The sequence below is a fragment of the Salvelinus sp. IW2-2015 genome, linkage group LG1 (genome assembly GCF_002910315.2).
Source record: "Salvelinus sp. IW2-2015 linkage group LG1, ASM291031v2, whole genome shotgun sequence".
Lineage (NCBI taxonomy): Eukaryota > Metazoa > Chordata > Actinopteri > Salmoniformes > Salmonidae > Salvelinus > Salvelinus sp. IW2-2015.
In genome coordinates, this window is record NC_036838.1 from 40,741,114 (window position 1) to 40,756,274 (window position 15,161).

Genomic DNA, 15,161 nt, shown 5'->3' on the forward strand with positions numbered 1-15,161 from the left:
AAAACTAACAGGTCTGTGAGAGCCGGAATTCTTACTGGTTGGTAGGTGATCAAATACTTATGTCATGCAATAAAATGCAAATMAATTACTTAAAAATCATACAATGTGATTTTCTGGATTTTTGTTTTAGATTCCGTCTCTCACAGTTGAAGTGTACCTATGATAAAAATGACAGACCTCTACATGCTTTGTAAGTAGGAAAACCTGCAAAATCGGCAGTGTATCAAATACTTGTTCTCCCCACTGTACATTTTAGACCAACATGGTCCATTGTGATTGTCTGCGAGTGGAGCTCCAGTCTGTAGGACTCTACCAGGGCCTCCAGAGGGCGCTGTTGACTGGACTCTAGTCTTTGCTCATGCTGTGCTGGGTTGGGGAGCTGAGCTGAGGCAGGTCARTCTCCATTCTGTTCTTATCAGAGGATGGCTGCAGGTTCTGGAAGTTGCTCAGCAGTCTTCTCTGGGACTGTGTCTTCACCTCATCCTTGGACAGGAAGTGCACAATATCTCTTGGACACATCTGGAGTAACCCTGATTGACAGGTGCTGAACAGGAGGAGGAGCTCACTGGCTGGTACTGTTGCTGTCGTTTCAGGAAGCAAACTGTCATCTCCAGGATGGTTGCTTTCTCTAGCTTGGAGTCGGGCTGCTGATTGAGGATCTCTGTACCCAGGAAAGGCTGCTGTTGATACGGTCTATGCTTCTTCGCTGCAAGGCTTTCTTCGCTGCAAGAAGAGAAGTCATTAATAACCTTATTCTGGAATATGACATTATTTAAACACAAACAATCAATGAAATTAAATATATTTCCTTGAATTTGAATCTTCAATTTATTTTATTGGTCAGAGTCAGGTGCTCCTCAGAGAGGATCATAGCTGAAGTTATTGTAGTTGCCATGGCTGGATCTCTGTGCTGTAGAGGCCTCTGTGTAGAGTGAATCTGATTTCTACTGGCTTCATCTCCTATATATAGTGGGTCTTGGGCTTGTTGGAGATCCTCACAGTCTGTATCCAATGGGTGAGCTTGGGAGGACAACGAGGAATGTGGAGCTGCCACATGCTCAGTGTTCTTATTTCTGGGGGACAATGGTCACATCTCAGGGGAACAGGTGGAGGGGTGGAGGGTGATGGAGAGTCACTCACAGAGCGCTATGTGAATCTGGGAAAGTGGTGACCCCCAGATCTGCTGCCTGATGTTGGGATCAATGACACAGACAGAGCTCACGCTCATCATCACAATTTACACTTGTGCGACTGACACAAATCCTGTACATTAAAACTCTTGGTGCTACCCAAATCCTTTTGATTGTTCAATTTTGAAGAACAGCCTACTATTTCCTTGATACAGTGCAGTTTTGGTCAAGTTTAGGCACTTCAAATGATTTTGATTTTGAACTATGAGCTGTTAATCTGATTTGATGAATGATTTGCATTATTTTACTTTATTTCTAAACAATATCCATTTGGTAATTCCTTGTGATTTCAGTTTTTCACCTCTTTTAAACCCGAAAAATAAAACAATTAGACAATATTAGGTCAAAGTAGGATATAACGTTTTTGGGAGGGAATACACTCCCTGTTTTGGGAGTCCAGAAGCAGCAGATTTGTCCTCGGTCTTGGATCTACTGGTCAGTGTGAGTAGAGAGCTGATCTAAGTTTCCCACACTGACTCCTGTTTGCTGTGATCAATGCATTACAAAACCTGCTCAGTGGACAATTAGTGACGGCTATTGGCTCTGTGTTGTACTATAGACAGAGCCTGACGTCACAGACCATCTAGATTCTGGAGGGAAACAGCAGCATGGGGGGACTATGCTAACATATGGAATCGTTTTAAGATGATCATACCATAGATCATTTAGCTATTTCATTTTGAATTCTAGGACCTCTTTAGGTACCCTAAAAAAAAGATTTACAAAAGATTTGATAAAATATTGCATTTGGCTTTTACCCCTATATCCCATAGCATTGAATAACACATTCATAAATGTGACTAACCACCTGGATTCGGTCCTATGTAGAAATTTAGTTTTTTACATTGGATAAAAGTAGAGACTCAGAGCTAAAAAATGGTATATCATACATTGCAGTTGAGGAACAATGGGAAAGTAACTCTGCTTTGGAAGTTGATAAACTTGTAACCCCACTTTTGAGAAAATGTTCCTTGAATGTTTTGGTACACCTACTGGAGAGCTCTTCTTTGTCTACACCCATTCAGCATAGTTCTTTAAGGATTCACATGTCAGGACATGTGCTAAACAGAATGAGTAGTGTAGTAAACAACCAAAGATTTCAAGACTAAAACTGGTTAAAGTTGTAGCCTACAATAAGGAAAAACTCCAGGTAAATATACACTTTAACTAGTCCTTGACCTACACTACCGGTCAAACGTTTTAGAACACCTACTCATTCAGGGGTCTTTTTTGGATACTACATGATTCCATATGTGTTATTTCATAGTTTTGATGTCTTCACTATTATTCTACAATGTAGACAATAGTAAAAATAAATAAAKACCTTCGAATGAGTAGGTGTGTACAAATGGACAATGAACACAATCGCATTTTATCAATGTCAAATTGAATGCACAGAAATACTGTGATGAGATCCTGAGACCTATTGTCGTGCCATTCATCCTCCGCCATCACCTCATGTTTCAGCATTATAATGCACTACCCCATGTTACAAGGATAGAGACTCAGATTCCTAGAAGCTGAAACAGTACACAATTCCTAGAAGCTGAAAATGTACCAGTTCTTTTCATGGCCTGCATACTCACCAGACCTATTGAGCATGTTTGGGATGCATGTACGTGTTCGATGTGTATGACATCATGTTCCAGTTCCCGACAATATTCAGTAACTTCGCACAGCCATCGAAGAGGAGTGGGACAACATTCCACAGGCCACAATCAACATCCTGATCAACTCTATGTGATGGAGATGTGTCACGCTGCACACCAGATAGGGACTGGTTTTCTGATCCACACCCCTACCTTTTTTTTAAGGTATCTGTGACCAAAAGATGCATATCTGTATACTCAGTCATGTGAAATCCATAGATTAGAGCTTCATTGATTTATTTCAATAGACTGATTTCCTTATAGGAATTAATCAGGATGTTGATCAGGATGTTGTAACTCAGTAACATCTTTAAAATTGTTGCATGTTGCGTTAATATTATTGTTCACTATATATACAATAAAAAGAACATACATTTAGAGTCAAGGCAGGTAAAATAGCAAAAGTGGGCTAGGTGCTAAATATATTTTAGATTGGGACTAGGACTATGAAAAAGACAGTCTGTAGAAGTAGGTTTTAAAAGTTCTGAGTGATAGAGCGGCTCTCAGATGGTCAGGGAGAGCATTCCATAGGCGAGGGGCAAGGGAGCAGAAGACTCTGTCCTCTACAGTTCGAGTTGTGTCTTGGTGACTTGAAGCAGTATGAAGTGGCTCGACTGGAGACTGCAAGTTGGCTCACTGACTGAGATGAGGTCACTGTTGTAGGTGCAGCTCAATCCATTCAGGGCTGTAAATAGAAGCATGAGAATTTTGAAGTCGATCCTGTAGTTGCCCGGTAGCCAGTGGAGGCCAGGATAGGTGTGATGTGGTCTGACTTCTTGGTCCTGGTCAGGACCCTGGCAGCACTGTTCTGGATAAATTGGCGCCTCTGTAGTAATTTGGCTAGGAGGTCCCCAAATGGTACATTGCTATAGTCGATCCGAGAGAAGCTGAAGGCGTGGATGAGTTTCTCTGCATCTGGCTGGGAGAGTGATGGTATAACCCAGGAATTATGTTTTACATATTTGTTTTATGTGGGCATCGAAGGACAGAGAAGGATCAAACTAGACTCCTAGGTTGGAGATGACAGAGGACAGGTGGATGGCCTGGCCACTGATTGTAGGGCAGATGTTTCCAGCACTGGTGACCTGCTTGGGTGTCCCAATAAGCATAGCCTCAGACTTGCTACTGTTCAACTGGAGAAAGTTTTCTTTCATCCATGCCCTGATGCCCTCTAGACAGTTGCTGAGTTTTGCTAAGGCAGAGATGGTGTCAGGGTTGGTGTTAATGTAGACCTGGGTATCGTCAGCCTAGCAGTGGAAGTTGATGTTACAATCTCTGAGGATTTGGAAGGGGAGGTTGGAGATGGGCCTGTAGTTGGATAGGATGTCCTGGTTGAGGTTGGTTTTCTTCAATAAAGGGGTGACAGCAGCTGTTTTGAAGATCGATGGCACCTATATGGTCAGGAGGGACTTGTTGATCAGGGTGGTGATAAACATAAGGAGGCTTTAAACAAACAGTTCCCATCGAGCCCCTGGGGGTAAAGCTCATTATTTAAATATTTATTGTAGGAAACAGACTCACTGTTACAGAGAATCAATTCAAGTTGAGTGTGTGTTTGTGTACTGTACAGAAACAAAATTGAACATTTCAACCATGTCCCACATACAAATGGCTTCATGCCATTACTTATGTACTTAGGCCTTATTGTAGGTGTCTTCTGCCTATACCCAAGACCCAAATACTGAACATTTATGGGATCATTAGCAATAGATCCAATGATTTCCCCATAGAGACCCAGACACCCCCTCTAACCTCTGAAAGTCCCCGTCTATTGTCCCAAAGGAGCTCTGTGAGTGAGTTTTCCTGGGTTTCCCACACTCTCTCCATTCAGTGCTTTCAATGGAGGAACAATAGAAGTGTGTCTTATTACACATCACATTAGCGTTTGAGTTTGAGTGGCATAGATGCCCAACATTTTCAGAGAACTAAGATGACAGCAACAGTTTGGGCCCAACACCTGGGATCACTGATAACCAAACTAAACAAACTGATATGCAATTGTAATACATTCTGATTATCTCCCAAAATAATACATTTAAATAAAACAGGTGCATCAGTAAAAAATTWAAACTCTGTCATGCTTCCTGGGGAATTTGCATTTATGATTAATTATCTCTCTATAGTCAATTTCACATGTCAACTAAAACAATTAATATCATGCAATTCTGTGTGGATAAAAATGTCTCTTAACTTTTATCTTACGTGGTAGATTTTGAATGAAGCACCAAGAGAGGTACAAATTAATATGTATTCAGTGTTGTATTCAATATCCTTGTTTACAGTAATGGATCATAGTAGGCTTTTTTTGGTTCTACATGTGGAATTTCATAAATCAGTAATGTAACTGTGATGGAAGGCTGTCTTTGTCAAGAGTAGAATAGAGTAACAAATGAGAAGATTTCATTTTATAATGTCTGTATTTATTCAGATTGACTTAYTGATTCACATCATTGAACGCCTTAATTTAAGTTAAATATTTCAATAGAAATAAAGTGATTAAACATCACAACAAGAACTTGGACATATCTCTAAGACAGTAGTAGGCTATATACTACACAATTACTGTCTTGATAAAAGACAACATATTGTTTAAAATTAACAAGAGGTTTTACAATAAGATAGAACCGTTTTCTTTCATATGAAGTATACACATTATAATTATAATAGGGATGACATTTCACAACTAAGGTATGATCTTAAAACAGATCAAATATTGCTAACCACAGAGTGACAACATGGTAGCAACACAACATGGTAGCAGCACAAAACATGGTACAAACATTATTGGGCACAGACAACAGCACAAAGGGTAAGAAGGTAGGGACAACAATACATCACGCAAAGCAGCCACAACTGTCAGTAAGAGTGTCCATGATTGAGTCTTTGAATGAAGAGATTGAGATAAAACTGTCCAGTTTGAGTGTTTGTTGCAGCTCGTTCTAGTCACTAGCTGCAGCGAACTGAAAAGACGAGTGACCCAGGGATGTGTGTGCTTTGGGGACCTTTAACAGAATGTGACTGGCAGAACGGGTGTTGTATGCGSAGGATGAGGTCTGCAGGAAGTATCTCAGATAGGGGGGAGTGAGGCATAAGAGGYTTTTATAAATAAGCATCAACCAGTGGGTCTTGCGACGGGTATYCAGAGATGACCAGTTTACAGAGGAGTARAGAGTACTGTGATGTGTCTTATAAGGAGCATTGGTGGCAAATCTGATGGCCGAATGGTAAAGAACATCTAGCCACTCGAGAGCACCCTTACCTGCTGATCTATAAATTATGTCTCCGTAATCTAGCATGGGTAGGATGGTCATCTGAATCAGATGTAGTTTGGCAGCTGGGGTGAAAGAGGAGCGATTATGGTAGAGGAAACCAAGTCTAGATTTAACTTTAGCCTGCAGCTTTGATATGTCCTGAGAGAAGGACAGTGTACTGTCTAGCAATACTCCCAAGTACTTGTATTAAGTGACTACCTCAAGCTCTAAACCCTCAYAGGTAGTAATCATGCTGATGCACATGATGCTGCGCTGGGTTGGGGAGCTCAGCTGTGGCTGGTCACTCTCCCTCTGGTTCTTATCAGAGGATGGCTGCAGGCTCTGGAAGTGGCTCCGCAGTCTTCTCTGGGACTGTGCCTTCACCTCATCCTTGGACAGGAAGTGCACAATATCTCCCTGATTGACAGGTCCTGAGCAGGAGGTGGAGTTCACTGGCTGGTACTACTGCTGTTGTCTCAGGAAGCAAACTGTCAGCTCCAGGATGTCAGCTTTCTCCAGCTTGGATTGGACTGCTGATTGAGGATCTCTGGACCCAGGAGAGACTTGAGGTGCTCAATGCTGCTGTTGATACAATCTCTGCACAACTTATCCACCACAGGCTTTATTAGCTACAAGAAGAGAAGGAGGGTCATTAATAACCTTATTCTGGTATATGACATTAATGAAACACAAAAAAAATGATCTAATAAAATTCAATTCCTTGAATTTGAATCTCAATTTACCTTGTTGGTCAGAGTCAGGTGCTCCTCAAAGTAGATCATTGCTGAAGTGATTTAATGTGTCGTGACTGGATCTCTGTGTTGTAGAGGTCATTGTGTAGAGATAATCTGATTTCTACTGGCTTCATCTCTCCTATATATAGTCCCAAATCTGCATATGAATGTGTGTGGCTTGGGCTTGTTTGAGAATCTCACAGTCTGTAGCCAATGGGTGAGCTTGGGAGGACAATGAGGAATGTGGAGCTGCCACATGCTCAGTGTTCTTATTACTGGGGGACAATGGTCACATCTCAGGGGAACAGGTGGAGGGTGATGGAGAGTGACTCACAGAGCGCTGTGTGAATCTGGGAAAGTGGTGACTCCCAGATCTGCTGCCTGATGTTGGGATCAATGACACTGACAGAGCTCACGCTCAGCATCACAACTTACAAAAATTCATTAAAATACCACATTATAAAACACTGGTACTCATAATATTGTAGCTTTCACTGAAAGATGTTTGACGCAGTGACATTGTACTGATCAGATTGGAGGCCATTCAGAACTCATGTTTACCAGAAGCCCCTGGCAGCACACTTCCCTCCTCTGAGTTCCATAGCACAGCTGGCTCTCTGCACAATGCTGAGCGTGCCCCAGTCACACGCTCTCCTCTCTCTGGAGCTGGAAGCCACAGGGACACACGGCTTCTCCGACTTCTGTATGCAGCCTGCTAGCCCTGAGACACTATAGAAGTGTGTCTGCTCTCACAAAGACACACTGGCTGTTCCCATGCAGGGACACAGAGTGGTTTACAGGGAAAACCATCTGGATCAGTTATAATTCACTTCAGAAAGAGACTCTCCCAATAACAAACAGATCAGTCATTTCTATTTGTACAAATACAACATTTTCAAAACTAGTTTTTTTCTTTAATAACAAACATACAACCTTGCTGATATGGTTTTATTTCAATTTATCATATATAAATGTTCAAAATTGATATACTTGACACATTAGGATATTGGAATAATTTTGCCTATGTACGTAGTCAAAACCTTCACGTGGCAAAATATTGGACTGAAGTATGTCCGTGCATACAGCATCTTGGTTAAAGTCATGATTTTGCCTTAATGGTTGGCTATCAGTCCAAAGACAGGTAATCCAAGCACCTATGTGCTGCACACTGGCTTTATCAAATCTTTTCTCCCGTAAAATGGCCATATTATAAATAAAGACGTGTGTTGTGTTTTGTTTGATGCGTCTATGTATTGTAATGAACAGAAAGACATGTGATCCTAACATATTTGTTATATTTGCAATATGATGATTTGTATCACTACTCAACATGGGAACATGATATTTCTGATTACACATGGGCACAGACACTTTCCCAGCGACTAACGTGGCCGACCTCTTTGGCATATGGCATAAAGAACAACTTCCCACCTGTCCTGTGAGGATTCAGCTATTATTCCCACTGAATATTGTCCCACCATCTGATTGGCTGCATAGTGTGAGACAGTGTAGAAGTAGGCACATAAATAGAGAGTGGAGATGTAGAGCTCACTAACAACGACTCTCTGAGCATCAGCTGGCCCAAGACCCGCAGCAACACAGCACAGCAGAGGAGCTACAACAACACAAACTCTCGGGCAAGACCTACAAAGACCATCATCTCTACTTTATTGACGAGTTGCAAACTCAAGACCAATATTTGAAAATGCCAGCTTACATGGACATCACTCATCATGAATGTGAAGGATCAGCATATTAGATAAGATCAGGTTAAATTACACTGAAATACTTTAGGTCATGAGGTATTAAAATGAATAGAAACAGTGTGTGAGAGAAGAGGTGTTCATGACTGTCTTGTCTTGTTTTTCAGGTGTAAACTCTCTCTGTTGGAGAGGAAATGCAGCAGCGGTGTGGAGAAACTGAAGATAGCTATTATAGAACATCTCCAGAATAGGATCCCTACATTTCCTATATCTCCTATTTTGGAGAAGACTGTGTCTTTTTTCACTCCGAAGAAGGCCTTGCTGTRACCCACCAGTTATTCCAAATGTTCCAGGGACATGCTGAGTCTCTTTCCCACTCCAGAGGAGGACATTGTGCCACTCTGCTTCGAACAATGAACTGAGAGAGATGCATGGATGGGGAGATTATAGGTCAGGGGTTACATATTGGGCTGACACTAGGGTCTGAGACAAAATTATCACTGCAGCGTGAGATACAAACCTGTGGAGCGGGCCTGAACTGAGCCTATGGTGAACAGAGCACAATATACTGTTCATGTGCAAATTCAGCTTGGATATATCAGAGCGCCATATCTACGTCGGGAAAGTATTCCCACCATGGTGATTGGCTGYTTGTCCTATTTGTACCAGACTGTTAGAGATTGCTCTGGAACCTATTCTGTTGTTTTACATGAAATGTAAAGTTGCAGAAGCATTTGAAATGCATTGTATGTATTTATGTAAGCAGAGGTTTACTACTTTATTCTTTCTGTGAAATTATTAACTAAATACCCTGAGATCTGGTTTAAGGTGAAACGCTGCCTCAAATAACGGTAGAAAATAAATTCCATGCATACCTTGATTTCTGTAAAGGAACAGTGCATTGTTGTGCATGAAAATACATTTTTTACATTATTTATTTCACCTTTATTTAACCAGGTAGGCAAGTTGAGAACAAGTTCTCATTTACAATTGCGACCTGGCCAAGATAAAGCAAAGCAGTTCGACACATACAACAACACAGAGTTACACATGGAGTAAAACAAACATACAGTCAATAATACAGTAGAAAAATAAGTCTATATACAATGTGAGCAAATGAGGTGAGATAAGGGAGGTAAAGGCAAAAAAAGGCCATGGTGGCGAAGTAAATACAATATAGCAAGTAAAACACTGGAATGGTAGATTTGCAGTGGAAGAATGTGCAAAGTAGAGATAGAAATAATGGGGTGCAAAGGAGCAAAATAAATAAATAAATAAATACAGTAGGGGGAGAGGTAGTTGTTTGGGCTAAATTATAGATGGGCTATGTACAGGTGCAGTAATCTGTGAGCTGCTCTGACAGCTGGTGCTTAAAGCTAGTGAGGGAGATAAGTGTTTCCAGTTTCAGAGATTTTTGTAGTTCATTCCAGTCATTGGCAGCAGAGATCTGGAAGGAGATGCGGCCAAAGGAAGAATTGGTTTTGGGGGTGACCAGAGAGATATACCTGCTGGAGTGCGTGCTACAGGTGGGTGCTGCTATGGTGACCAGCGAGCTGAGATAAGGGGGGACTTTACCTAGCAGGGTCTTGTAGATGACCTGGAGCCAGTGGGTTTGGGGACGAGTATGAAGCGAGGGCCAGCCAACGAGAGCGTACAGGTCGCAGTGGTGGGTAGTATGTGGGGCTTTGGTGACAAAACAGATGGCACTGTGATAGACTGCATCCAATTTATTGAGTAGGGTATTGGAGGCTATTTTGTCAATTACATCGCCGAAGTCGAGGATCGGTAGGATGGTCAGTTTTACAAGGGTATGTTTGGCAGCATGAGTGAAGGATGCCTTGTTGCGAAATAGGAAGCCAATTCTAGATTTAACTTTGGATTGGAGATGTTTGATGTGAGTCTGGAAGGAGAGTTTACAGTCTAACCAGACACCTAGGTATTTGTAGTTGTCCACATATTCTAAGTCAGAACCGTCCAGAGTAGTGATGTTGGACGGACGGGCAGGTGCAGGCAGCGATCGGTTGAAGAGCATGCATTTAGTTTTACTTGTATTTAAGAGCAATTGGAGGCCACGGAAGGAGAGTTGTATGGCATTGAAGCTCGTCTGGAGGGTTGTTAAAGATAAGGTAAATGTTTATTTTATCTTATTTTATCTTTATCTTATCCAAAGAGGATTTATATTCTTGTTAATATTGTTGTCTAATTTTTCAGCTAATAAAACTGCAGACAAAATCCAACACACTTTTCTTTGTCTATTCCTCCTATCTTTGATTTGGAATCGTCTAAAGTACTTAAGTAAAAATATTTGAAAGTACTACTTAAGTCGTTTTTTGGGGGTATCTGTAATTTACTCTTTATATTTATAACAACTTTTACTTTAGTACATTCCTAAAGAAAAGTATGTACTTTTTACTCCATACATTTTCCCTGACACCCAAAAGTACTCGTTAAATGTTGAATGCTTAGCAGGACAGGAAAATTGCCTAATTCACACATTTATCAAGAGAACATCCCTGGTCATCCCTACTGCCTCTGATCTGGCAGACTCACTAAAGACATGCTTTGTTTGTAAATTATGTCTGAGTGTTGGAGCATGCCCCTAGCTGTCCATAATTGTAATTTATTTTTATTCGAAAATGATGCCTTCTGGTTTTCTTTATATAAGGAATTTGAAATTATGTATACTTTTACTTTTGATACTTAAGTATATTTTAGCAATTACATTTACGTTTGATACTTAAGTATATTTAAAACCAAATACTTTTAGACTTTTACTCAAGTAGTATTTTACTTGGTGACTTTCACATTTACTTGAGTCATTTTCTATTAAGATATCTTTACTTTTACTCAAGTATGACAATTGGGTGCTTTTTCCACCACTGGTGATTAGTGTCTGAAATGAATACTGAATTTTACTGGTTTCATTTACCACCATATTGAAACAGAAATACATCTTCTGATTATTTGAATGTACTTCCACGAAAACGTATACACTGCAAAAAAAGTCCAAAGCATCATTATGGTACTTCACATAAAGAAGGTCTTACCATTTCCCCCAAAGGTTTGACTTGCTCTCATGGATTTACATGCATGGGACTGGTGGTCCTCCATATTTTTTACACCAGTTAATTCCTTTAATCCATCGGGGGAAGTGCACTAGGAGAGAATGGTAGAGAATAGGACTCTTAATTATCTTGTATTATGTGCATCACTTTTAAGTAGGGCACTGCAGGAAACCACATGTAGGATAAGCAAGCGTATTTGGGCGCAACCAGTCTACTGTATCTGTTGAGCACTAACTGTGACATAATTTCCATCAGTAGTTATTAATAGTAACAACTAGCATTAATGACTAATTAATTAATAATTATTGCATTACTAATAATACATTAAATAATTAATTGCATTAGCAGTAATTACTGACCAGCAAATTGACAAGTAAACATAGTTCAATTAATAATCACTCACGAGAAGGCAGCATATGAARTTGTTTCCTGCGTGACTAATGACAAAAAAGTCCCCTCGGAGCAGTTTTTTAAAAACTTTGACATTTTATTTTGAGTCTCTTATCAATGTTTTAATTTTAAATGAATTGCACATCAAACGACCTAATTTCGTAATCTCTTTAACTCAGTCAATTTGAATACTTAGGTAGGCCTAGTTAGTTGGCAACTTTTGAGTTGTATCTGTCATGTTTGTCTCTCACTGGTGAGATTCAGCAGCAGAACACATTATTAAGTTAAACCGAGTTTGTTTTGTCTCAAGTCGTCTTAATTTAAAAGGCCTAGAAGTCACTGACACGTACTTACATAGATGTCATGAGTGCGCGTGTTGTTGCAGAAAAATAAATAGGCCTTTGAATGTTGACATTTTGGAGACATTTTGGCAGTTGGTATGGTATGATTTTTTAGGTATGAATTATGAAAGCCGTTTAGGTAGACATACGTAGGCTACTGTACTATCTCTTGAAACCAGMTTAATTAGAAACATTTTGACATTTCACATTTCAACGGAGTGTAATGAATCAAACAAACATTAATTGTTTTCGATGATTGTTTTTATTCGCATCGACTTGATTTGAAGATTTACATTCATTTTGAAAACATGTTTTCAATCTTTAGAATACCTTCTCAGAATACGAGGAATACTGATACACTCACATAGCGATACAAACCAGTAGGTCTACACGTTTTAACTCCTCTCACTGTCGAGAGGAAGTATTATTCTGTCTAAAATGGTGATATAATTTTCAGGGGAAAGAAATAATGTTCCGTGTAGCTCAGTTGGTATAGCACGGTGCTTGCAACGCCAGTATTGTGGGTTCGATTCCCACGGGGGACAAGTATAAAGAAGTAAATGTATGCAATCGCTAGTTTAAGTCGCTCTGGTAACAGTGTCTACATAAATGTAATGACGTTTGCATGTTTTGCCATTAAGATATTACATTTCGATATCAAAACAGTACAAATAGGAATGAACATTGTTCACTCACAATCTTTCCGCTAGAAAGACAGTGAACACTATTTCATAAATGATTAAAACTTTCCCACAGGGAACCTATACACAGTATATTCACTTCATAAAAATGAAATATAAAACAGAATACGCTATTGATCCTCTTGTAATCAAGAGAGGAAGATTCAAATACTGATATTGTTCAATGCATCTTTTCATTACAAATTAACATAAACTCCTGCAAATGCAGAAAATGTGGATTAACTCCTCTGTAATAAGGACTGGGAAATGTCCTGCATGAGAATGAAGCTCCAGTCTGTAAGGCTCTACCAGGGCCTCCATAGGGCCCTGTTGACTGGACCCTTCTCTTTGCTCATGCTGTGCTGGGCTGGGGTGCTCAACTGAAGCAGGTCACTCTCCCTCCTGTTCTTATCAGAGGATGGCTGCAGGCTCTGGAAGTGGCTCAGTAGTCTTCTCTGGGAGTGTGTCRTCACCTCATCCTTGGACAGGAAGTGCACAATCTCTTGGACACACCTGGAGTAACCCTGATTGTCAGGTGCTGAGCAGGAGGAGGAGCTCAATGGTTGATACTGTTGCTGTCGTTTCAGGAAGCTAACTGTCATCTCCAGGATGGTTGCTTTCTCCAGCTTGGAGTCGGGCTGCTGATTGAGGATCTCTGGACACAGGAGAGACTTGAGCTTCTCAAGGCTGCTGTTGATACGATCTCTGCGTAACTTCTCCACCACTGGCTTTCTTAGCTGCAAGAAGGAGAGTCTTTAATAAAATTATTCTAGAATGTATTACAGGTGAGATAAAATGATGACAACTATTTTCAAGAAACAAGTCATAAAGCAAAATGTAATTTCAGTTTACCTTGTTGGTCAGAGTCAGGTGGTTCTTAGAGTAGATCATAGCTGAAGGGATTGTAGGTGCCATGGTTGGATCTCTGTGCTATAAAGGCCTCTGTGTAGAAAACATCTGATTTCTACTGGCTTCTTCTCTCCTATATATAGTCCCAAATCTGCATATGAATGTGTGGGTACTGGGCTTGTTGGCGTTTCTCAGTCTGTAGCCAATGGGGGTGCTTGGTTTCTTAATGCTGGTGGACAATGGTCACGTCTCAGGGGAACATGTGGGGGGTGATGGAGAGTGACTCACAGAGCGCTGTGTGAATCTGGGAAAGTGGTGACCCCAGATCTACTGCTTAACGTTGGGATAAATGACACAGACAGAGCACACACTCATCATCACAACGTACACATTGGGACTGACACACATATTCTGCATAAAAATGTACAGTGCTTTCTAATCAAATCAAATGTATTGGTCACATACACGTGTTTAGCAGATGTTATTGTGGGTGTAGCGAAATGCTTATGCTTTTAACTCCGACAGTGCAGTAATATCTAACAAGTAATGTCTAACAGTTTCACAACATATACCTAAAATYCACGTACATCTAAGTAAGGAATTGTTACGCCCTGACCTTAGAGAGCCTTTTTATGTCTCCATTAGGTTTGGTCAGGGTGTGATATGGGGTGGGCATTCTATGTTTTTGTTTTCTATGATTTTGTATTTCTATGTTTTGGCCGGGTATGGTTCTCAATCAGGGACAGCTGTCTATCGTTGTCTCTGATTGGGAACCATACTTAGGTAGCCCTATTTCCCTCCTTTCAGTGTGGGAAGTTAACTTTGTTTGTGGCACATTGCCCTTAAGCTTCACGGTTGTGAAGCGCTTTGGTCCACTTCTTACGACAGCCGTGACAGGAATGGATTAAGAATATATACTTATATGTCAGAGTGGCATTGGACTAAGATACAGTGGCATAGTATAGAATACAGTATATACATATGAGATGCATGATGCAATATTTACACACAATTAAAGTGACTAAGATACCGTAGAATAGTATAGAGTACAGTTTATACATATGAGATGAGTAATGCAAGATACAGAGACACTATTAAAGTGTCTAGTGTTTCATTTCCTTAAAGTGGCCAGTGATTCCTAATCTATGTCTATAGGCAGCAGCCTCTGATGTGCTGGAGATGTCTTTTTAACAGTCAGTGGTGTAGTATAGAATATAATGCAGTATATACATATGAGATGGGTGATGCAATAGCTGTTTTTCAGTCTCTCGGTCCCAGCTTTGATACACCTGTACTGACCTCGCCGTCT

General features: G+C 40.4%; 1 protein-coding gene and 2 pseudogenes across 1 annotated transcript; all 3 read right to left on the reverse strand.

The window, feature by feature from the left end:
- Positions 1–252: 252 nt before the first annotated feature.
- On the reverse strand, positions 253–1,242 carry LOC111970575 (transcription factor HES-5-like; annotated as a pseudogene).
- A 3,995-nt stretch (positions 1,243–5,237) lies between these two features.
- Positions 5,238–6,878, reverse strand: LOC111970674 (transcription factor HES-5-like; annotated as a pseudogene).
- A 5,688-nt stretch (positions 6,879–12,566) lies between these two features.
- On the reverse strand, positions 12,567–13,965 carry LOC111970776 (transcription factor HES-5-like). The gene is made up of 2 exons (XM_023997543.1): positions 13,856–13,965; positions 12,567–13,740 (listed from the first exon to the last, which is right to left on the reverse strand). The coding sequence occupies exons 1-2, from the start codon at positions 13,916–13,918 to the stop codon at positions 13,309–13,311; spliced, it is 495 nt and encodes a 164-aa protein (XP_023853311.1). The 5' UTR covers positions 13,919–13,965; the 3' UTR covers positions 12,567–13,308.
- Positions 13,966–15,161: the final 1,196 nt, after the last annotated feature.